This window comes from Meles meles, chromosome 4 (assembly GCF_922984935.1).
Source record: "Meles meles chromosome 4, mMelMel3.1 paternal haplotype, whole genome shotgun sequence".
Lineage (NCBI taxonomy): Eukaryota > Metazoa > Chordata > Mammalia > Carnivora > Mustelidae > Meles > Meles meles.
The window spans coordinates 76,160,540-76,186,360 of NC_060069.1; the positions used below are offsets into that span (position 1 = coordinate 76,160,540).

General features: G+C 38.7%; 1 protein-coding gene across 3 annotated transcripts in view; it reads left to right on the forward strand.

Annotated features, from left to right (window-relative positions):
• Positions 1 to 24,793, forward strand: part of SPTSSB (serine palmitoyltransferase small subunit B) — a 33,197-nt gene extending 8,404 nt beyond the window's left edge. Inside the window, exons 2-4 of one of the 3 annotated variants that reach the window (XM_046001521.1) lie at positions 3,401 to 3,497; positions 13,602 to 13,726; positions 23,220 to 24,793. In XM_046001521.1, the coding sequence (XP_045857477.1) occupies positions 23,252 to 23,482 (231 nt within the window). In that variant the 5' untranslated portion in view covers positions 3,401 to 3,497; positions 13,602 to 13,726; positions 23,220 to 23,251 and the 3' untranslated portion in view covers positions 23,483 to 24,793. Of the gene's footprint in view, positions 1 to 3,400; positions 3,498 to 8,276; positions 8,366 to 13,601; positions 13,727 to 23,219 lie in introns of those variants that run through there. The other 2 variants (XM_046001522.1, XM_046001520.1) reach the window with 2 other exon arrangements.
• The last annotated feature ends 1,028 nt before the right edge of the window (positions 24,794 to 25,821 follow it).

Genomic DNA, 25,821 nt, shown 5'->3' on the forward strand with positions numbered 1-25,821 from the left:
ACAGTTTGCTATTCAAATATTGCATTCCTGCCCTTTCAGCTGCACTGTAAGATCAAAGGATGTCAATTAGGAATTCCAAGCCAAAGTTATCATTTTGAATTCAAGCTCTCTGAAAAGATTAAAAAGAGAATTTGGGAATTAATATAAGTAGGATATTGAACAAGAAAACTAAACAGACTAGAAAAAGAAAGGAAGAAAACAAGTTCAAGATGGTATGTCCAAAGCAAATTTTTTGGAGTGATAATAACTACAGCTCTCACACCCAGACCTCCCCTTTAGACAACCCAAGTACCAGCCCAGCCCCATTCTGGAACACACTCATACCTCGTAAAATGTCAGGCCCCTTACGCATCAATAGATGTTCACTGATGCAGAAGAAAGAAAAGTGAAAAAAAAGTTATTTGAAGTGGAGTCTTATCTAACCCTGAAAGTGTTATAGCATCCTCTTCATTTTTTTTGAAAACTGAATAATCCTCTTTTTGTGTGAGACCTTTGGTCAGAATTGTCATAGGGCCTCTTCACAGGTAACTCCTTATTACCTTCTGAAGGAGACCAAACGCCAGCCTGTGACCAACATATGGAATCCCGGCATCCTCACTGCTTCTCTCTGTTCCGGCAAACAGAATGCACATGGTCTCTCTCCCAACCATGGTGGAGTCTCATGGCTTTCGTCTTCTCCTAAGGATAGTAAACTGCTGCTCCCTTACTAACTCATCAACTGGGAGGTCAGTTTTAAATAAAAGTAGCTTAGAATCACTCTACTGATAGAAAAACTAGGCCTAGAAAGAAGACATAAGTGACCCCAATTCTTCAGTTACCAACTCCTTTCATTCCTCAAGGCTGAAGATATGTTCTCTATTCCACAAGGGAGATCTTGGTCCTTAAATTTTTAATAAGGTGTTTTATTGCCTCAATTTTTCAACAAAGAAAAAAAAATCAGGTTGGCCTAGTTCTGGTTTTGATGGGCAGGAAAATCAGGTTATCATTTAGGACAAAGGCGTTGTTCCACAGGTTTCCTCCATTTAGGAGAAAACAAACATTGGCCGCAAACACAGGAGAGGTGATATGGGACCCTTATGACCTTCAGAGTGAATTCTTCCTGCTAGACTCACGGAAGTCACCATTTTACCCACTTACATCATATGTCTCTAAAGGGTTCAATGGAGTCACCTGGAAGGAATCTCATAGAGGAAATAAAATGCATGTAGAAAATAAGAAGAACAATTAGTAACTGTAATAAAAGTTACTCCCTCTGAGACCTTACTAAGACCAGGCACCATCAAGCATCCTTTACCAGTGTTAGGTTGTATCATCTTCACAGCGACACAGAAATAATCATCTCTGTGTTACTGACAACCTAACCAATGTTCCCAGAGGTTAAACGATATCCTGGATATCACACTCCGGCTTGCCATTTTCAAAATCCACACTTTTATCACAGCCCAAAAAAATTTAATGAAGTGAATCATTCTCCAGTGGGATATTGAATTCTGTTATACAAATAGGATCTCACATTTGATGAAATCTTAGTAATTTCTTCTTAAAACCTTCCTGATGATTGATAACCCTCAGAAGATGTGGTCCAGTCTCTGCTTCAACAGTTTCCCTAATGGAAATATCTTCCATTAGGCAATCACTTTCCCTTTAGATAGCTCTTATTATATGAAGTTTTCCCTGAAATTCACCTCTGAAAACAATAAATTCCAAAACTTCACCTCCAGTACTGCTTGTAACACCATTTAAAACCTTTCAGATCTTTTAAGACCTCCAATACACGTTTCTCTTCTCAAATCTTCTCTCAACATTGCCCTTGAAAATCTTCCAGACCTTTCTCTATTTAGCTTCCTTCAGATGTGCTCAACTGGCTGGAGTAACTGCTTTTAGCAACTGGAAGAAGGATGCTAATCAAAGCCAAGGGCTGTAGCCCCCTTTTGTCATCTGTGGCACCGTACTCCTATAAATATATAAGGATACTGGCACTGTGGTTTGAATCTATTCTCTCAAAATCCACGTTGAATCTGAACCTCTGAAGTGATCATAGAAGGAAGTGGGAGGCCATCGGGAGGTGCTTAGATGATGAGGATGGAGCCCCTCATGAATGGGATTAGTGTTCCTATAAAGGGGCTCCAGAGAGATCTCTTGCCCCTTCCACCATGCAAGGACACAGTAGAAGGTGCCAGCTATGAACCAGGAAGAGGGCCTTCACCGGAATGACTTCTTAGTCTCCAGAACTGCAAGAAATAAATTACTATTGCTTACAAGCTACCGAGTTTGTGGTATTCTGTTATAATAGCCCAAATGGACTGAGACAATTAGATCACTTATTTATTGCCCAACATTTAACAACACTAATGGCTCGTAATGAAGTCAAATTAAATTGTTTAGTCTTTTTTATTTGAACTGATCATCAACCACATTTCCCCCCCACCCCCATCTGACCCTTGGACAGTTAGCTTTTTGAATTGAAGAACAAGGTTTTATATTTCCCCCAAAAGTTTTACCATACTTGGAACTCTGTAATCTGCTAAGTCTTTTATAACTCCACCCCATAATTTGAGCTTGTCTGCAAATTTGATCATGCATAATTTCTATGATTTAATTCAGATGGACAAAAATGCTACCAAGGTCAGGACAAAATGCAGACCTGTGGGCCTCACCACTAGAGACCCACTCCCTGACTTTATGATGCATTATCAGTTACAGAGCACTTTCACAAACATCTCACTTGATTTTTACAACTACCCTGTAAATCAGAAACTATTATCATTGTCCATGTGAGGACAAAAATTCAGGAAGATGTTCTGACTTGCCTAATGGAACACAGCTAATAAATGACAAAATAGGAAAAAGCCTTAAGGCTTCTAACCATTTCCAGAGCATTTTCAAAAACATATTTTTAAATACAGTGGATTAACCTAATCTCATTTTCCTTTTTCTCCCCACCATGGATATCAAAAGAGACTAATTAAAATCAAAAACATTTTCCAAAAAAAAACCCAAAACACAACATTTTCTACAAACAAAATCTCACTTAAAACCCACCATATAAAGCAGATTAAAAGCTGGCTGTTCTGACAGAAATGAAGTACAAGATTCTTAGCCTCTATGTCTGTCCCACTTAGGGCATCCCCTCAACACCCTGTAGATGGTAACGTGGCGTCTCGTAGTCTCCCAAGCACATTCCAAAGTCACTAACCAGTGGCATGTTTTCAAACTGTAATCTTCTCTGAAAGCAGCTCTTATCTTAAAATATGACTAGCTTGTCATACTTTGCTTTTATAATACATTCTAGATTTTTGTGGGATATATCCATTCAAGAGGTTTCATAACCTTTACATGGAACAGAACTATTTTGAAGTTTGAAGGCAACTTTGGATTAATCCAAATCTTTATTTCACAGATGAAGAAACAGCAACCCAGAGAAGAGAAGTAACCCAAACAGGATCATTCCACAGAGGCACAAAGGCAAGAACCTGGATCTGGACCCTCATAGGCTGGTAAATTCTTCTGATTATATCATGGAATCTCACTTTTAGACAACATCTTTAACAACATGGAGCTTCCGGTTCTCACTTAAGCAACCAACAAACATTATACCCTTGATATCAGAATAGCATTTAAGATGATACAAAGGAATAAAATGTGGCAATTAGCTTTAGTAATGAGGTCTTGAAACAGTGGTTCTTAGCTTCAGAAATCACAAGTTCCTTTGAAGTGTGTGCAGAAAAATGTTTATGCAAAATTTGCAAACATCTCAAGGGGTTTCTAGATGCACCCCACCACCAAGTGCGTGGCCTCTAGGTTAAGAACCTCTGGCCAAGCCCAGAACAAGTGCCAGGGCCAAGACTGCATAATGCCAGCTCCTTTCTTATTTATGGGACTTCTGGTTAAAGGCTGCTTCTGTTTCAGAGTCCTTCATCTTTTATTTAAATGGAGCGGCATCTTATCCTAGAAGACCTTTGATATAAGAGAGTAGTAGGTTTTAATAAGTACTTAATTAAACAGGACAAATTGAGAAATATGATAAATTGAAAACACTTTTCTTTCAAAAATGTAAGTAGTGAAAGTGAGGATGACCCGTGCTTGTAATAGGACATTCATTTTCTTTCTGTTTCTTTTATTCTTAAGAAAGTAAGAAAAAGGGGCACCTGAGTGGCTCAGTGAGTTAAAGCCTCTGCCTTCGGCTCAGGTCATGATCCCAGGGTCCTGGGATCAAGCCCCACATCGGGCTCTCTGCTCAGTGGGGAGCCTGCTTCCTCTTCTCTCTCTGCCTACTTGTGATCTTTGTCTGTCAAATAAATAAATAAAATCTTTTTTAAAAATAAAATAAAATTAAATTAAAATTTAAAAATTTAAAAAAAGGAAAGTAAGAAAAGGAAATAAAATGAAAACAACTTCGATTACTACAAATTGCCTGACCACTTTGATGAGATCTATGGGAAAATGGGAAACAGAGTAGGGGTGGGGACAAAAAGAAATAGATTTATTTTCTGAATTGACTGTTTCTTAATCCTTCCCTTTGCCACAATGTGTTAAGAGATTTGTAGTCCTGAAATGGCTGGCAAAAATGTCATTTTTAAACAGATTAGGAAGCTCCAATATTACTTTAAAGTTATTGATAATGAGGCCTGTTTTACTAATTCAGAAACACTCATTGGACACTTAGCATTTGTGCAGCACTCTCAAGCATGACATGATAGGAAGAAGGCTGCTTGGAGTGAGAAGGTCCTGGGACTGGGGCGCCTGGGTGGCTCAGTGGGTTAAAGCCTCTGCCTTCGGCTCAGGTCATGATCCCAGGGTCCTGGGATTGAGCCCCACATCCCATATCGGCTCTCTGCTCAGCAGGGAGCCTGCTTCCTCCTTTCTCTCCCTGCCTGCCTCTCTGACTAGTTGCAATCTCTGTCTATCAAATAAATAAATAAAGTCTTAAAAAAAAAAAAAAAAAAAGAAGGTCCTGGGACTGAAACTCATGGGTGGGTTTTTGTTTTGTTTTTTAAAGATATTATTTATTTATTTGACAGATAGAGATCACAAGTAGGCAGACAGGCAGGCAGAGAAAGGAGGAAGCAGGCTTCCCGCTGAGCAGAGAGCCTGATGTGGGGCTCAATCCCAGGACCCTGAGATCACGACCTGAGCCGAAGGCAGAGGCTTTAACCCACTGAGCCACCCATGCGCCCCCAAAACTCATTGTTGATTCTGCTTTGGCTTTTGGCAATAAGCAAGGTGCAAAAGTTGATGAACTACAGTTTCTCATCTTTAAAATGAGGTGATATATTTTTTTATCTCCTTAATGACAGCCACACCAGAACTGAATAAACATACTGAAGAAGAATATCTCTAGGGGTGCCTGGGTGGCTCAGTGAGTTAAAGCCTCTGCCTTCAACTCAGGTCATGATCCTGATCGAGCCCCACATCGGGTTCTCCGCTCCGCAGGAAGCCTACTTCTCTTCCTCTCTCTCTCTGCCTACTTGTAATCTCTGGCTGTCAAATAAATAAATAAAATCTTTAAAAAAAAAAACCCCAGTATCTCTAAAAGTGGCCTCTAATTGAATAACTGATAAAGTTCAGATGCCTCGTCTTCAAGATGAGCTTATTTTCCTTTCATCTGTACCTGGTATCCATAACTAAGGCAACGATTAGTAATATTAATAGAGTGTGCAGTGTGTAGTAATGTAGTATATAGAACAGCATGTAGTAATTATAATAGTTAATATTCACTTAGCTCTTCCTACGCATTATTGTAAATACCTTATATTTTTGAATCTTCCCAGAAATCTTAGGAATGAAGTTCTGTTATGATTTCTAATTCCCACTTGAGGAAACTGAGTCAGAGTGGTTGAGTAACTTAGCCAGGATCAAACCCAGATATGATTCAGGGCCAGAGCTCACCATTACTCACCATATACACTGCCTCTCGGCGAGATTCTCACCCAGCTCCACATGTGGTCACTGTGAGAGTTTTGCCCTCAGTTTCTTCATCCTTAAAATAGAAGTCCCTTAAGTTAAGCATCTAGCCAGTGCATGTCACAGTGTACTTAATAAATGTTATTTCTGTTCCCTGAAAAGCATTTCACATTATAAAATTCCAGTGTTTTTAAAGAAATCTAAATTTGTTTCCTAGGCCTGGTGTAACACAGTACTACAATATTAGTGGCTTAAAACAAGAGAAATGTATTCTCTAGGTAGCTCTGGAGGCTAGAAGTCTGAAATCACCGTGTTAGCTGGGCCACACTCCTTCCAAAGGCTCTACAGAGGTTTTTCCTCTGCACCTCCCATGCTGGGATTCCTAACTTAATTATAGCTACAAGGACCCTTTTCCCTTAAATAAGGTCATATTCACAAGTTCCAAGATGTGGGCATATCTCTTTGGGATTCCCCATTCAACCTAATATGATATTTTTATTTTTTTTAATTTTATTTATTTTTTGGGATTCCCCATTCAACCTAATATGATATTTTTATTTTTTTTTAGTTTTTTTAATTTTTTTCAGTGTTCCAAAATTCATTGTTTATGCGCCACACCCAGTGTTCCATGCAACATGTGGCCTCCTTAATACCCATTACCAGGCTCACCCAACCCCCCACCCCTCTCCCCTCCAAAACCCTCAGTTTGTTTCTCAGAGTCCACAGTCTCTCATGGTTCATCTCCCCCTCCGATTTCCTCCAACTCACTTCTCCTCTCCATCTCCCAATGTCCTCTGTGTTATTCCTTATGCTCCACAAGTAAGTGAAACCATATGATAATTGACTCTGCTTGACTTATTTCACTCAGCATAATCTCTTCCAGTCCCGTCCATGTTGATACAAAAGTTGGGTATTCATCCTTTCTGATGGAGGCATAATACTCCATTATATTTATATGGACCATATCTTCTTTATCCATTCGTCTTTTCAAGGGCATCTTAGTTCTTTCCACAGTTTGGCAACTGTGGTCATTGCTGCTATGAACGTTGGGGTACAGATGGCCCTTCTTTTCACTACATTTGTATCTTTGGGGTAAATAGCCAGTAGTGCAATTGCAGGGTCATAGGGTAGCTCTATTTTTAATTTCTTAAGGAATGTCCACACTTTTCTTAATTCAAATATGCTTATGTCTTGGGAGATTCCCTCTGGTATTCTTTTTTTTTTTTTTAAGATTTTATTTATTTATTTGACAGAGAGAGAGATCACAAGTAGGCAGAGAGGCAGGCAGAGAGAGAGGAGGAAGCAGGCTCCCTGCAGAGCAGAGAGCCCGATGCGGGGCTCGATCCCAGGACCCCGAGATCATGACCTGAGCCGAAGGCAGCGGCTTAATCCACTGAGCCACCCAGGCGCCCCCCCCCCCTCTGGTATTCTTGACCAGCCAGCTCACATTTATTCAAAGAGGGAAAAGAGCATTTTATCTCACCAATTTAGGCCTATAGTTAAATTGGTTATAAAATCTGCCTGCTGAAAAAATTCTTCTTAATATACCCAGTTGCCATTAGCCTTCCCACATTTACTTGAAAATCAACAAAGTCTTAGGAAACAAACAGTCGTTACCCATTTAAAAGAACAAGCCTGGAGATCAGCACTTGTCCACTTTTCACTAGTGTCGTGCATGGTAGCCATGTACTTGGGAACAGGTGAAAGAAAATGAAGTCAACAATAATATGTCTACACTGTTCTTGCTAGGAGAATGAGAAATCCATTTGGCTAAATGGCCAGTGAGACTTTTTCTTTTAGTATATCATTTAAGTAACTCAATTTTAAGTACAAGATCATAAGATTTAGAGAATTTAATTGTCTAAAAGTAACAGCATGTTTTGACATGACTTTAAGAACACCTGTCTTTTCTTTCTTTCCTCCTCCTCTTCTCCCTTTATTCCCTACACCAGAAACTAGCTGACCTAGAATGCCAACCAACCCAGTAGGAAGATGCCCCCTGCTCTGTGCCTTGGCAGAGAAAACACCTAAACAAAGCTAAGTCTATTTCTATGACCCTTGGAGTCAGCCTAGATTTCCACTCATTTGCCTAAAAGCAGTAATAACTGAGACACAGAAGCAGCTCAGTTGAGGACAGTGAAAAAGCAACAGACAATATGACTAAAAATCATGCCTATGGGAATTCAGTGTTACTGGTCACCAAAATAAGAAAAACAGTGAACTGATCACCAGAGGCACTCCAAACAGTGTAATAAGAAGTGAAAAATAAACCAGAAGAAGGAGAAAGGACAGAAAATAAACAAAACCAAAAAAGTTTTATGAGCAAATATTCAATGCTATCAAAATATCAAAACTGCAAAGAAAACTACTATCAGAACATACTACTGGAAGTGTCTTTGTTGACCAGCTGCCTATCAAACAGATTTCCACTGACAGAACTCTGGAAGCAAGTACTCAGCAGGTATGATGGTGACAAATCAGTATTATTACAGTAACTCACCTTCTTTGGCCTGAATTCTTTCTTAAAAATAAGTTTTCTGTTTCTGAAGACACATCAAATATAATGATGATAGATAGGATGAGATAAAGGTTTAAATTTTCATGGTCAGACTTCTAGCTCCTAAGAAAACAAAGTCCTCAGAAACAAATAGTAAACATGTAATTCCTTTATCAAATTGTGGGTTTGATGGCCAAAAGCTGGGGAAGAAAAGACAAAGGCAAAACTGTTACAGTGTGCATGGGATACAATTACCTAGAAAGGGCTTTGTAATGACAGTAGAAAAGTTTCCGCCAAACAGTTTAACCACTTTTCCACTCTTACTCCTTTTCAAGTGCTCTAGGCACTGGTGTCTTATAAACCTCATATTTCACATCACTGTCAAAAACGAATAAACATATCATAGAATTTACAATTCCCACAAGTACTGTATTCTATATACTGAATTTCACTGATGGGAAGAACACAGGTAAACATGTCATCCCTCTTCTCAGAAGGTTCTTTGTAGTTTGGCAATTCCCAGTTTTCCTCTCGTATCCTAAGAAAGTCAAGAAGAAGGGAAACCCGCTGGCACTTCAGAATTATTATTTGAAGACATTTGGGGTTATTTGTTTACTCAGCTTTGGATGGTACATCTATGTGATTTTGGTCAGCTAGTCATGCCCCACTACAAATTGAGAATCTCAGTGTAAAAGATATACACATTATGTGTGTGTGTGTAAATGAAAATATATATATATTGTTCAGACTATTTTAATTTTTTAAAGATTTTATTATTTGAGAGAGAGAGAACAAGAGAACAAGCATGAATAGGGGGAGGGGCAGAGGGAGAGGGAAAAGCAGATTCCGTGATGAGCAGAGAGCTGGATGCAGGACTTGATCCCAGGACCCTGAGATCATGACCTGAGCTGAAGGCAGAGGCTTAACTCATTGAGCCACCCAGGCACCCCCGTTCATACTGTTAAACTTTTAAATTTCAGTCCTCCATAATGTTTAGAGTTATTCATTGACATTTAAAATTTTTAATTGCAGTAAGACACACTGCATGTAACATAAAAATTTGCCGTCTTAACCATGTTTAAATATAGAGCTCAGTAGTGTTAAGTATATTCACATTGTTGTGCAACCAGTTTCGGGAATGTTTTCATCTTGCAAAACTGAAATTTCATACCCATTGAACAACTCCCACCTTCCCCCTTCCACTAGCTCCTGGTAAGACCACCATTCTACTTTGTTTCTATGAGCTTGTCTACTCCTGTAAGTGAAGTCATACAGCATTTGTCTTTTTGTGACTGGCTTATTTCACTTGGCATAATACCCTGGAGTTATCCATGTTGTAGCCTGTGTCAGAACTTCTTTCCTTTTCAGGGATGAATAATATTCCATTATATATATCTACTACATTATTATTCAGCCATTTATTCAACTACCAGTGGAAATTTTAGTTGTTTCCACCTTATGGTTATTGTGAATAATGCTGCTTTAACATGTGTGTACATTTAATGATTTTTTAAAAATTATTTATAAAGACTTTAAGGCCACTGTTAGTGCTGCAACTCTGTTTACATTTTACCTCTAAAAACAACTTGGCAGATCTTGGGAATAGTATCTTCAGAAGGAAAAAACCACCCAGAAGCAATACTCTTTCCTCTTTCCTTCATTACAGGATAACAGGGTTTCTTCTTCTTTAATAAAGTAGTAATAACGAAGTTCACCTTAAGAAATGACATTCTAGTTAAAAGCTTGGCTCAGAAGCCCTACTCTCTACTCCAGTTTTGGCAGAAATAAACAGGGGTCCTTTTTCTGTATGAGCAAATGAAAGGACACCAGGAACAACACAAGATATATCATCCTGCCGGTTACAAATTTCTCTTCCGATTCATGACATCTACCCAACACTAAAGTACTTACTGCTCTTTTTTAGTTTCAAAATACTTATCTTCTTTTTGAGAGCTACACAACATAGAGAGTGATCTAATGTGAACTTCATATTTCTTAAACTATTACGAAATTTTCTGTTGAAATCAAATTCCAAATTTTCTTTCCCAAGCAGAGGTCCTTTATTCTTAAATCCCTCTGGAACCTATCGGAAGATGCCAAACAACAAGGATTACTTTGAAATTATAGATATTCAACACATGCCATGTTGCCCAGCAGTCTCAGTTGATAATTGGGCTGGAAATACATGTTTTCTCTTGTTCTACTTTTGTTAGTGTCAATGACAATTGGAGGCAATAAGTTTGGTTCAGATAGCCACAAAAAACCTCTGTCTTGCATATAATTCAAACCAACACTGCACCAACGACAACGTGGCTAAAATTGTTGGTGAGACTTTTTCCTTTTAGTACATTATTTCAGTAACTCACTTCTAAGTAAAGGATTAGACAATTTACAGTAACTTAATTGCCCAAAATGGTAACATGCTTTGGCTTACAATTGTTTCTTCCCTTCTCTTCGAGGAGCCCAGAATTATTCAAATCCATCACTTCTGGTCTGACTTCTACTATTAACCCTGGTATCAGCATGAGGCATTGGTTGGCAAAGGATGGCTGGAGAGTATTCTAAGATAGAAAAGAAATTCACAGGAAAATGTTAAGCAAGGATGGAACTTTCTGCGAGGCGCAGAAAACATTGAAGTCATCCGCAGAGAACTTAGAGCAAGATATGTGGAAAGTGGGAAACTAATAAACTGCTATTATGCCTTATTCTTACATAGATACAATATGAGGTTTTGCCATGAATTGTAGGAACTTTGTATCTTTGTGAATCAAACTGTGTTCACATAAAGCAGCAGTTTGCAATTAGGTCCCCAAGATAAGAACTATTACATAAGATCGTGCAGGCACAGCTCACACAATTGTACGTGGTTGCCCTGCCACATTTGAAAACATGCTTAGAGATTGGAATGCCTCTCAAGTAGTGGTTTGTGGTAATCGCTTTATACATGTGTTGTTTTATTTTTTCAAAAATATTACTAGACATTTCAATTAGTGAACATAATAAGGGTTGAGTTTTTTTCCTTATAAAATATACACAGCACCCATTATAGGTAACCGTTATTTCACAAAGACTCCTTGACTCTATAACTTAGGAAAAATCTTGCAAGTAGTTTAGAGGTGTACCAATTCACAAGAAACAACAACAAATACTTCTAGGACCATGACTACGACTTCTAAAGAACTTACAACTTACCCCTACATTCCCTGCTGCATCACTGAGACACGTAAAGGCAATTATGATTATCTTAATTTTACAGAGAGACTGGGGCCCAGAATATTTTGGAACTTGTTCAGGAACATGAAGAAAAATGAATGAATGAATGAATGAATGAATGAATGAATGAATGCATAGAAAAGAATAAAGCTACAACACAATTCAGGTCTTCCAGATGTTCCCATCTTGGGATTTTTCTCTGTTAGAACAATTTTCTACCTACCAACCTTAAATTACTACTCACCTAGAGTAAGCACTTGTAAAAGCCATTTTAATGAGCTTTAAAACCACTTCACAAGTACTTTTTTTATTCTCCCCAGAGTCCATGAACTTTTAACAGTATGAGAAAGAAAAAAAAAAAGTATTTGTTACATTGAAAAAAAATTTGTAGCAGCTTCTTTCCTTCCTACAAAAAGACAGATTGTACTGAATTTGCAAAAAAACAATCTGCCTAAAACTCTTTGCCTGAAAACAGACAATAAGAATTCATAAGTACCTTTTATGTAGCCCACACTGTGCTATGGAAATATTAAATAAGTACAAGCGCATTCCCTGCCCTCACCCCACTTACAATTCATTCGGCCAGCCAACCAGCTCACCAGCCAGCATGCAAGGATCCCACATTCCAGGCACTGGGGATAAAGAGATGACCGGGGCATATAGTCCTCGTAGTCTAGTAAAGAAACAGACTGTACGTGGCTAGTTATAATACGGTATAAGTGCTGAGATGTTGCTCCAATTAAGACACATAAACAAAAGCAATATATTTTCCTCAGGAAGAGTAATTTCCTGAGAATGTTTCATAGAAGAGAGACTACAGGAGCTAGGTCCTGAAAGTAAACAGGACTTTATCTAGAAGAGAAAGGGCACAGGATTTCTAGAGGAAAAAAAAAAAGATGAACAAAAGCATGGAATCTTAACAGTGAATGGAATTTAGCAGGAGAGTTAAGATTTGCTCCTGGAGAGGTAGAAAAAAGAAATCGTGAAGGACTTTCAAGGAATATTTCATATCATAGTAAATGGAGACTCATTGAAGGGTTTCAAGCAAAGAAATTCATCTGTGGTTTTAGAAAGTTAATTCCAAAATCAGGATGGAAGATTGTAAGGTGAAAAGAAGATAGGTTTGTAGGCTATTTCATTAGTCCAAGCAAGATATGGAGAGAACCCACAGTGCTGCCCAATAAAATTTGCTGCCGTGATGGAAATGTTCTCTATCCATGCTGTCCAATATGGTAGCCATGAGCTACATGTGGCTACTGAACACTAAATATTTAAATTGCCCCATGTGACTAGTGGCTGCCGTATTGGTCAGTACAGCGGCATCTTAGAGTAGCTGGCACTTGAGTTAAGCCTTAAAGCTGGCTGTTTCCAATTGTAGGTTATATCTGGTGTAGCTCGCAATTGGGATATTTTGTAATGACTGAAGAGAATAACATAGAATGCAGTAGAATTAAATCAAATCAAACAGAGCAGAATAGAAACGAAAGTAGCATGCACTGTAGAGTAATCCTTTGAGAAATTTGTTTCAGTCATAGAGCTATGTGCATGTGTATACTCTGGATCACGATGCAAAATATACTTTCCCTCTATATTCTGTTCAAAAATGTTTGAGAGTCGTTCCTTTATGAAAGGGTATTATTTAACTATGTTGAGAGTTATTGGCAAGATGTTCCCAGAAGAACAGAGTTTAGTTCATTGAAGTTTAGAATAGGGAGAACTCTGGACCTTTCAAGACTTTCTTAATTATTATTTTGCCTTCAAAAAATTAATAGACCACATCGTTTAGAACAGCTTTAGACTTAGAGAAATATTGAGAAGATAGTACAGAGAGTTTCCACATACCCTGCACCCTTTCTCCTATTAAGATCTTACATTAATATGACATGTATTACAATTAATGAGTCAATGTTGATATGCTATTAAGTAAAGCCAATACTTTACTCATATTTCCTTAGCTTTTACCTAATTTCCTTTTTTTCTATTCCAGGATTCCATCCAGGATAACACATTACATCTAGTTGTCACATTTCCATAGGCTCCTTTGAGCTATGACAGTTTCTCACACTTTGCTTGCTTCTGATGACCTTGAGATTTTTAAGGAGTACTGATCAGGTATTTTGCAGGATGCTACTCTGTTGGAATTTGTTCTGTTTTTTTCTCATGATTACACTGACGTTGTGGGTTATTTGGGGGAAGACTACAGAGGTAAAGTGCCATTTTCATGCCATGATATCATGGATACATACCATCAACAGCATTTATCACTACTGATCTTGGCCTTGATCCATTGGCTGGGGTAGTGCTAGCCAGTCTTCTCTGCTCTAAATTTTATCCACCCCTCCCCCCGGCCTCTCGTCAAACAGTACCCTTTGAGAGGAAATCACTCTGCTTCTTTAAAAAATGAATTACCTAGGGACCCCTGGGTGGCTCAGTCAGCTAAGGGGCTGCCTTAGGCTCAGGTCATGATCCCAAGGTCCTGGGATTGAGTCCCGCCTTGGGCTCCCTGCTCAGCAAGGAGCCTGCTTCTCCCTCTGCTTCCTGCTTCCCCTACTTGTGCGCTCGCTCTCTTGCTCTCTCTCTCACTCTCTCTCTCTCTCTGACAAATAAATAAATAAAATCTTTAAGAAAAATAAAAATAAAAATGAATTACTAATTAAAGGAAGGCTTGAACCTGAGTAAATCCTATTGAGTTCTTTCCCAAGAAATCTACTTCTGAGTACAGACACACAGTCTCTTTTTAGATACAGCATCTCCCTCTGCAGCAGGCAGGACACTTTTTTCACATCTCAGATTTTCAGGTTCCAAATATGAAGCTCACACACACACACACACAAGTGGAGTGATTGATGCAAAGTTACGAAATAAGTCAGAAAGGAATTAACCCCCAATCAATTACAGATCCTTCTGACTTTTTTCCTCAGCCCCAGATTCTGGAATTTTAGAAGTAAATTTAACCCAAAATGTGTTTTTGTTTTTTGTTTTTTGTGTGTGTTTTTGTGGGGGTTTTTTTGCCCCCAAGAGGGAAGATTCATTTTTAGCTAATGTTTAGAAAGGGAAATCTCACACTGAGAAAATCCGGTAATTTGGAATACCTTCTTTAGGTGGAGGAGGGTTGTAAGATCAGGCCCCTGCAATTTCCACAAGGTCAATTCCAGCCTGTCCCACCACCTGTTGCTTCCCCCTCAGTGCAGCTGCTAACCTCCTGGCATCATGGACAGAAAACAACACAGAACTTCCTGAGCAAGCCCAGCCTCCTTTCTTTCCTTCCCTCCACATTCCCTTTACAACGCTCTTGTTCCATGAATCATACACATGGGTTCATGGGAACACGTGGGGTTTTCTTGTTGCTCTATGTACTCCTCCTTGTCCATACAGGCCAGAACAAAGCCCTGCCCCTGAGTAATGTGGGTCATAAGTCCCAGGTCCTCTCCGTTCATTCTGAGATAAGAGGTGAAATTTTATCTCTTTCCTCACTGTACAGAAATCTAGTGAGGGGGAGAAAAGTCATCATCTGTTGATAAAAAGGCAGCGACATTCTGAAGTAAAAAATAGTCACTTACTCTCCTATCAGTTGTAAGATAACTTCTTAGGAGACTTCCAAGACCTTATTATTTTCTAGGGCCCTAGTGTCCCTGTCCATCACTAGATTCCCTTCAGGATTTAGTCTCTTCCTGTGTCCCCAGGACTCTAATAATCCTTCTCTCTCTTCCTCCCCTCCACTTAGTAACACTCTGCTTTGCCAAGTTGGCTAAAGCCATGGGTAAAGCCACTTATCAGAGCTTCTCCGATAATCACAACAAACCAATTTATTACTTTGCGCATTGTGGCGTGGGTAAAAATCATGCTAAGATGTGTATCGCAAACAAGAACTTTAATTTTTGCCAGTTTCCAGTACCATTTGCAATAAGCAGGCATCCATATCCTCATTTGGTCAGAGGAGCATCTGATCTGTGGGAATTCAGGGAAGAGTCTTGAGTAAGGGAAGAGTCGAGTCGGGGGAAAGAGAGGGTAGGGCTGAGATCTTCCAGATATCCTACACAGTGGATTGCATTGTCCTTGCTCAACTTTGAGTCCTTTAAGACCACAGAAAACCTTCACTGGAATTTTCGTTTCATTTATCTTGTGTCAATTGCCAAGACACAGGGTGTCCCCCACCTGGTCCAGTCACTTCAGTTCGGTTTGACAAACCAACTTCAGTGTCAACCAATTTAATATCAATTTGATGTCAGCCCCATAGACTTGGTCCTTTTCTTTAAAATGAATGATTTGGTCTAGGGGATCTCTGCAGTCCATCCAGTCATTAATGAACATTCTAAATTTTACTTTAGCTACTCAATATTTGTGGTAAATATTATCTCTAATGTGTGCTGGTGGAATATACTCAGCTGAATTATAATCCTCAAGGGCAATGACGACTGTTACCATGGAATCCCCAGTTCCTAGTGCAATTACTAGCGTGTCAATAATTATTTTCAGCAAATAAAAGGGACAGAGGGAGGGAAGAAGGGAAGGCTTTCTCCACTTCGACTCTATCTTCCGATCTATGTGATTCCTCCATACGCAAGCCCATTGAATTGATGCTTTGCTTGCATTTCTGTTAATCCTTCCAACAATTCTAAACAATAGGGATTATTGTCTCCATTTTACAGGTGAGGAAATTGAGACCCAGCACAATTAAGTAACTGGGCCCGGATCACACAGGCAGTGTGTGGAAGAGTCAGGACTTGAACCAACATCTATCTTTATTCCCAAACCCATACTCTGCATTACGCAAATGCAATAAAAGCACTTTCCAAACTATAAAAGATCCTTTGAATATATAAGTTGTTTTGTTGTTGTTGTTATTAGAGAAACTCTGATAAATTCAAATCCATTAGGCACCTTTGAATGTGGTCGCACACTGGTCCTCAGGTTTTGGTTTTTTATAAAATTTTTTAATTTTTTTTTCAGTGTTCTAAAATTCATTGTTTATGCACCACACCCAGTGCTCCATGCAATATGTGCCCTCCATAATACCCACCACCAGGCTCATCCCACCCCCCACTCTCCTCCCCTCCAAAACCCTCAGTTTGTTTCTTAGAGTCCACAGTCTCTCATGGTTTGACTCCCCCTCTGATTTCCCCCAACTCACTTCTCCTTTCCATCTCCCAGTGTCCTCCGTGGTATTCCTTATGCTCCACAAGTAAGTGAAGCCATATGATAATTGACTGGAAGAGATTATGCTGAGTGAAATAAGTCAAGCAGAGAGAGTCAATTATCATATGGTCCTCAGGTTTTTAAAACAATGGCCCAGGGAAAGCCTTTCCTTAGACTTCACAATCCATTCCTCCAGGTAACACTGCTGCCCTTTGCTTCACCCCCTACTTCTTTCTTGGAATTTCACTTGCTTTGTGTTCCACTGGGTCTCCCAGCCCTCCCAGTTCACTCAAGGCTGTACCCATCACTCAGCCTCAGCTGTCAGTCATACCCATGCAGGCTCCCAAAGACACATCACCATCTGCTTAAGCAATGCTGCCCCTAAAAGCACGGCCTCCTTAAAGATCTAGGAAGGTTTTAAAAATCATCAAGTTTAGAGAGAAGTTTGTTTGTTTGTTTTTAAGAGGCAACAAACTACTGTTTCCCTCATTTCCATGTATAGAAATCATCTTTCAAAAGCACACAACTGAAAACAAGGAGATCTGTTATGTGCTTGAGTAAAGTTACCATTTTAAGTCCTTTGTTTAGCTTTGCCGGTTTAGGGCATTAGGTCTTCAAGGAAGTGAGCAAATGAATTCCAAATTTCATTGTGAGAAATTAAGACGTTAAGATGTCTGCTCTCATCCAGTTCTAAGTTACTTATGGGTAATTCATTTCATGGCATTTCTGCCATCTTGTTTCCCCAAATTCAACCTAGTCTCCTAGTTTCCTTCTTAGCATCTTTCCATGTCCCTTCGCCCATGTGTTGCTCATTTCTGACCCCTCATCCACCCCGCATCATCAAACACCCCAAATCCATGTGTTTGTTACATGGTGTACTGTGCTGCCTAGAAAAGCATCTCCTGGCTACAGTGCCATTTTGGGGATGGATTCCTTCTGAAACCATTGCTGTTCAGAAAAAAAAATCACACAGTAGTATTCAAAATGTATTTGTTAATGAGTGAATTCTTCTACCCACATTACTCATCTTAAAGACTTTCTCTTTTCTAAATCTTGGATATAGTCCCATAGGAAATTTTAAAATGGGCTCAAAAGGAAGTAGAATGTATTACCTAATCAAATCTAGAACCTAAATATAGTGTTATTCTAACAATAGATTGTAACAGATGGTTTACAATAATAACCAACTCTGTCTCATCTCACCTTTTCCTTTTTTTTAATGTTTTATAAAATGTTATCCCATTTTATTCTGTAAAAATGCACATAGATTCTAGAACCTACTATAATTCTATTTTTTTTTTCTGACTGCATTAGTAATTTTTTCTGCTAAAGTGTGGCTGACATACAATGTTACATTAGTTTCAGGTACAACACAGTGATTCAACACACTTACCAGTGCTCCGCACTGTAAGTGTCGTCACCATACAAAGTTACTACAGTTATCATTGACTGTATTTCTTATGCTCTACTTTTCCTCCCCATGACTAATTTATATATTTACCTTTCCACCCAGGAAACAAATAAACCATCTTTAAAATTGCTTTTCATCAATAAGGGAAAAAAGAATCAAAGTGAAGGGAGAAATCAAATGCCTCTTATTGCGTTTTAGGCTTCAGGAGGCTGAAGTGAGATGTAGTGATACAAACACTTTATTATTACTGTTATTATTATTATTATGTTATGTTAATCACCATACAGTACATCATTAGTTTTTGACATAACATTCCATGATTCACTGTTTGCATATAACACCCAATGCTCCGTGCAATCCGTGCCCTCCTTAATACCCATCACTGGGCTCACCCATCCTCCCACCCCCTTCCCCCTAAAACCCTTAGTTTGATTCCTAGAGTCCATAGTCTCTCATGGTTCTTTTCCCCCTCTGATTCCCCTCACTTCATTTTTCCCTTCCTTCTCCTAATGTCCTCCATACTATTCCTTATGTTCCACAAATAAGTGAAACCATATGATAATTGACTTTCTCTGCTTGATTTATTTCACTTAGCATAGTCTCCTCCAGTCCTGTCCATGTGGATGCAAAATCCTTTCTGATGGCTGAGTAATATTCCATTGTGTATATGGACCACATCTTTATCCATTCGTCTGTTGAAGGGCATCTCAGCTCTTTCCACAGTTTGGCTATCATGGACACTGTTGCTATGAACATTGGGGTGCATGTGGCCATTCTTCTCACTACATCTGTATCTTTGGGGTAAATACCCAGTAGTGCAATTGCTGGGTCATAGGGTAGCTCTATTTTTAATTTTTTGAGGAATGTCCATACTGTTCTCCAAAGTGGCTGTACCAATTTGCATTCCCACCAACAGTGTAAGAGGGTTCCCCCTTCTTTAGAACCTCTCCAACATTTGTTGTTTCTTGTCAATTTTTGCCATTCTCACTGGTATGTGGTGGTATCTCAATGTGGTTTTGATTAGAATTTCCCTGATGCCTAATGATGATAAACGTTTTTTCATGTGTCTGTTAGCCATTTGTATGTCTTCTTTGGAGAAGTATCTATATATATCTTCTGCCCATTTTTTGATTTGATTATTTGTTTTTTTGGGTGTTGAGTTTGAGGAGTTCTTTATAGATCTTGGATATCAGCCCTTTATCTGTAGTGTCATTTGCAAATACGTTTTCCCATTCCATGGGTTGCCTCTTTGTTTTGTTGACTGTTTCCTCTGCTGGGCAGAAGCTTTTTATCTTGATGAAGTCCTAAAAGTTCATTTTTGCTTTTGTTTCCCTTGCCTTTGGAGACGTGTCTTGAAAGAAGTTGCTATGGTCGATGTTGAAGAGGTTACTGCCTATGTTCTCCTCTAGAATTTTGATGGATTCCTGCCTCACATTGAGGTCTTTAATCTATTTATAGTTTATCTTTGTGTGTGGTGTAAGAGAATGGTCAGGTTTCATTCTTCTGTATATGGCTGTCCAATTTTCCCAGCAACCATTTATTGAAGAGACTGTCTCTCTTCCACTGGCACAAAAACCGACACACAGATCAATGGAACAGACTAGAGAGCCCAGATATGGATCTTCAACTCTGTGGTCAACTAACCTTTAACAAATCAAGAAGAAATAAATATCCAATGGTACAAGCACTTTTGCATGTCAGAACTGGCCCCTGAGAGAGTGGGAAGTGACACAGGGGCCTGGGAAAACTGGCAAGGAAAGAAAAGCTTTTAAAATCTCGATTCTTTAAATTATTAGTAGTGTACAACCAAAGTCTTACCAGGTATCCACCTCTGGTGTAATGCAATTTGGTGTGCTTCAGATCTAATGTTTGCCTGTTTGATTGATGGGTTTTTATGGTTGAAAACAGTGAACATTGACTGAATCAGGGTTTCTGTGGCTTAGGAATCTGGGCACAACTTAGCTGTGTGCCTCTGGCTCAAAGTCTCTCATAGGATTATAGTCAAGGTGGCCATCACGGCTGCTCAAGCAAGAAATTTCAATTTAGAAGAGAAAGCCATACCCAACATTGGGTGTACAGACTACTTGAGAAAAAAAAATTAAAAATAGAAGAGAAAGCTATGACCAGGCAATTAATTATGTATATTTTTAAAAGCTAAAATGTAGAGAGAAAAAGTCAATGATATTTCTAAATGAGTAGTTTATCTCATTTATAAAAGTGAAAAGAGTATTCAGAATATTTAAAGCAGATTTTTGGTAGAAGGTTGATTCTGAATGAGTAATGCCCTTGGAACAGAAGAGGTATAGATTTTTTGAAATGTCTGGTCTTTAAAATCATTTCAACTTGGCTTTAGAATGCAGAGAAAGCCACGTGTCCATATGAACTTAATGCCTTATTCTCCCAAACCTACCATAGCCCCCTTCACTCATAGGATAAAGACAAAATACTTAGCTTATCCAAATAGGCCCTGCAGTGCTTGGCCCAACTCTGGCCATTTCCTTCTCTTGAGTTTTCTCCTACTCCCACTCTCCATCCTCATATGTCTATGGCTCCATTCCCTGAGCCCCACAAATATCTATCAAACCTCTTCCCACCTCTAACTTTTGCACAAACATCGGTTGATCCCTCTCTTGGCCATTCTCCCCTGCCCCCACACCACCCATTTTATCTGTATGACTTACAGTCATCCCTCAGATCTTATCTCAAGCATCTCTGAGACTGGATCAGGTTTCCCACAGCCTCTCATACAATGCTCTTTTCCTTAAAGGCATAATGTAGTTGATAATTACATATTTGTCTATACCACTTGATTGCTACCTGTCTCCCCAACTGGACCCAGCTTCCTAAGGGGAGAGTCTGGGCCTGTCTGAGCCATCAGTCTCCCACCTCTTCCTACAGCCTGGACATGATACCTGATGAATGTTTTCTCACACTCCGGAATGGTTACCCAGTGCCACCCTGAACACTATCTAAGTAATGAAGAGGAAGCAAATATGGGTAGCCATGTGTGAGATATTTAACGATCAAGGTTAGCTTGAAATATACAGTTGTCTAGTAGGACAGTCTAAAATCTCAAATAGTGATATCTCCTAATTTTCTCCATTTTGGTCTATCAGTGGAAAATGTTGGTTGCTTAGATAATATTGCTCACTGAAATGACCACTTCTGTCATTCATTCCCTCTGAGACCTAACTCTATTGGCCTTGCTGTTTCTCTGCAACCAGAACTAGGACTAAAAAAGAATGTTGCAAGTGACTTCCTAACCAAGGTCCACCTACCACGACAAGGCATTTCAATCTAATTACATAGTTCCCACTCTGGCTTCTAGGACAGTTGGGAGGCTGACTTTTCTTTTCATAAGAAAGCACAATGACTTCAGTTTGTATTGTCTACTTATTTGGATTATCCTGGCCATTATTATAGATCCTGGCCTTTGTGGTAACACAAAGACTTTCCATTTTAAATTTTTGTGGAAATTACCCTTATCAGAAAGAGTTACTTATCAAAGCCAAGCTGTCCAAAGTCAACAATAGCTAACCATATGCTACTTAGGTTGGAACTGTGAGTGAGCTATAATTTTTTTTTTAAGTTGGTTACTCATCATTCATTTACTCATTCATTCAGTACATATTTACTTATGACCACCCTTGTGGCCAGGGTTTAGGATGATGAAAGTTTTCCCCACATCCTGAGGAGTACATAGTCTAATGGAGCAAAACATCTTATCTTTACTCAAAGAGAATCAAAGAAAAGAAGATATTTTTAGGTCAGAAGATAGAAATGATCTTCAAAAACTTTAACTGTGATTTGAATAGCAAACATAATCAAAGTGGACTTAGATGATGTGGCACCATGATATTCTTAGGAGTAAGTAGAAGGGGTACAAAGGTCAGCTTATATTCCCATAGTGTCTGTGAAAGTTTACAGAATCTTCCCAAGAATCTTTTTAAGAAATAATAGATGCCCTTCTTTCTAGGAAGTTTTACATGCATGTGATTGTAAGTGTGATTCTATCTGGGGACCAACAAACATTTTTATAAGGTTTTCATAAATTCTCTACCCAAAACCCAAATGATCACCCAACTTTGGGCTTCCCATTTGTTTCGGAGGTCCCCAAGACCTCCCACATACTCAGTGACTCACTAGAAAGACTCACAGAGCTCAATATATATTTACACTTACAGCAGGACTAATAAGGGCTCTTATAGTGAAAGGTCATACAACAGGATCAGCACAGAAGAAAGATACAGGTAGAATTGGCAAAAATCCATTTATAGGCTTCCAATGCTCTCTGCCTCCCATGAGTGGACAGACCAAGTGTGCTTCTTTCTCCACTAGCAAAAAGTACAGTGATACATATGCAATATTTCTGCCCAGAGAAGCTCATTAAAAACTCAACCTCAAGATTCTTACTCAGGCTGGTTCTGTGGATACCTTCTGCCTAACGATCACCAAAATTTCAAACTTCCAAAAGAAATCATGTATTCCCCAAAATTATGGTGTTTGCACAGTTTAGGCATAGTGAATCATCCTTATCCATTAGGGAGTAGAGAACATTCCAAAAGCCAAGTTCCCGGATGCCAGCCGAGGGCCAAAAACTTGCAAGCAGACCCTTATAAAGATAGCATCCTGAGGCCTGCTGTATTAACTCTTTTCTGCACAACGTTCTTTAAATCTTCTTCCAGAATACACGTTGTAGGAAATAGAATATTCACACTTCTCAGTCTTTACATACATAGCTAAAGAAAATGTGGTTAGCCTTGATTTTTAGGTATTTTCACTAGACTATCCACCAGCAATTATCATTTTTAGATAAATATTGCTATTATTAATAATATTGCTCCCATTAATCCTAGTAGTAATTATTATTCATAGTGGCAATATTATGAGTTCCTATGATTAATATACTGTGAATTATTTCTATATAATATTTATATAAACAATCCATCCAGTAGTCATTGACGTTCTTTCAAAGGTTTTAACATGCTGAGATCATGAAACTCTAAGGAGAGTCTGTGTTTGGTTCCTCATTTTATTTTTCTTCTGATCTGTTAACAGGACAGACTTTCCGCAGCTTGAAGGAGCCAACCATGGATTTCAAGCGTGTGAAGGACTACTTCTCCTGGCTCTACTATCAATACCAAATCATTAGCTGCTGTGCTGTACTGGAGCCCTGGGAGCAATCCATGTTCAATACCATCTTACTAACCATTGTTGCTATGGTGGTGTACACCGCCTATGTTTTCATCCCAATCCACATTCGTCTGGCTTGGGAATTTTTCTCCAAAATGTGTGGCTATCACAGTACAATTTCTAATTGATCTTGTTTGCATTCTGTGACTTGGCATTGCCTATGTATATGTTGCTTACAACTTACCGATTTACGTGAATACTATGTCTTCTTTCACTGTCTGCTCTGAAAAGCTCTCTTCTCTATGCACTCTTTTATATCTTGCCTGAAATGTGGGATTGATGTCGTTTAGGTTCTTTCGTACACTCTACATTGTGCATCAACCATACAACACAAACATCTTACCTCACATGCCAACCATATTCTTTCAACTGAAATCTACAACTTTAGATTTTTTTTTTAATCAGGAAATTTCATAGAAAATTTTTCTGAAAAGTAGACTCATGAGAAACCTACCAGAATCATTTAAAATGCTCCCTTGATATTTATTCTGTACTAAAGGGTATATTTTTTAAAAAAAAATTTGTTCATAAGCTCCTATCAAAAGTATCTATCCTTGTTTACGACATATAAAAAGACGTGAATAAATTATATGGGCCCCCTAAAGTCTTATTTTCTAGTAAATTGCTGATACCTAAAATTCTTTTATTTCAAGTGCAAAAGAATAGGCTGGAGGCAATTATCTCTTTTCAGACATGGTTCATGAATTATTTCAAATATCTCTAAAAGTCTGGCTTTATAAGAGTTTAAAATCAACAATGTTGATTTTAGATAACCCAGTAAGTATTATAATACAAAAAACATTAAGTGTAAGGAACAAAATATAATCAAAGTAAATTCAGATATTGTGACTTGTGAGGCTGAACCTTGCCTTGCATGATGCTGGGGAGGGAGGTGGGGGAAGAGAAAAGAAACTGCTTTCTTTCTGTGATTTCACTCAGTGGAGGGGGCGGGGGAGTACGTATTGGGCTACAAGAAGAAAAGCTAATAAATAGGCTGGAAGTAATATTCTACCAGCAGGAACTCGACAGCTCCAGTTAAATGCTTTGATATAGTGGCTCCTTTGCAGAGCGAAAACAAGATTTATTAAATTTCCTTCAAAGTGTTTATCTTAAAAACAAATACAAGGTTTTAATTGTACTGCTGAATCAAATGTGAATGCCAAAGACCAGACCTTACCATTTGTCTTTCCTTTCCATAAATATTAAAGTTCATAATTCTGAGGGTAAAAATGTAAATAGTTTTTGGACAATATTTGCACCCATGTTTGTGTTATAGAAAAAACATTTCCAAGGAAGGGTGGAGAGAAAGATTTTTGGCATGCCTGATTAACGTGCATGTTTGTTAAAAACAAAATGAAACAAAACCAAAAACACATGTTTTAAAGATAAACCAGATCTGAACCTGGACTTGCTGATTTTTGCAAAATAAAATTAGGGTAATTTTGTAAATAAAATATTCACCTCCAGATTTGCTTTTTCCACATATTGCACTATCTAGGTGCTTTCATCCACATTTGTCCCCAAATTTATCTTTTCTTAATAACCCATTGGGACAACTGATCTTAAAACAGCAGGATAAAACAAACATTTATCAAGGGTCTTCTCCATAGTGAACCCATTTTCCATGTTGAAGTAGATATTAAGGTCTCCCAGTTACAGGTATGTGGAACTTAGAAAGGCATTTCTTGTTCAAGGTCTTTTAGCTCCTAGAGGCAAAGCAAGGAAGCAAATCCAGGGCGGGGCCACTCCAGTCCCAGAAATACGTGCCACATGCAAGCTCCTGGGAGGACAACGTGAGCAAATCAAAGATGGTGGGATGGGGTCACGGCCTGTTAGAAAGCAGAACCACATTGATTAAAAGAGGTAAGGGCTCGAGGAGACAGCTAAGGTCAGAGGAACAAGAAGCCCAGGTCTCAGTTTCCACATTTGCTGCTTATCCAGGTACTGTGTTCACCCATTTCTATGCTGTCTAGGCCTGTATGCCTATTTTGAAAGATCGCTTTCACTTTTAAATATTTAACAGAGGATTCGCAGTTAAGCATGAACTTGGACACATTCCCAGTTCATGATGATTCAACACCCTTATATACATGGACCCCTGCTAAGTACTCTTGGAATCCAATTACAAAGATACTGCCTTGACCTTCTTAAAATCCTCCTTCTAAAAATAAGAGTTAAAATAAATGTGAAGAGACACAGTAAATCGTCATAAAGGATATTGCACAGCACTGTCCTAGGATGTCACTTTGAAGGTAAGCATTTCCTCTGAGGGTTCAACAAATGTAATCACACATAGTATGGGAGGAAAAAACCTATTTGCACGCAGAAGGGAAGAAAAGCCCACCTGTTGTGCCTGCTCTGTCAATTTGCTATCAGGCAGAGATGCTCTTTATGGTGACCATCGTTAGCCTAGATTACAAACACTTTTTATATGCATCTTCTTTTCTTCTGTCATTTGTATATTTCA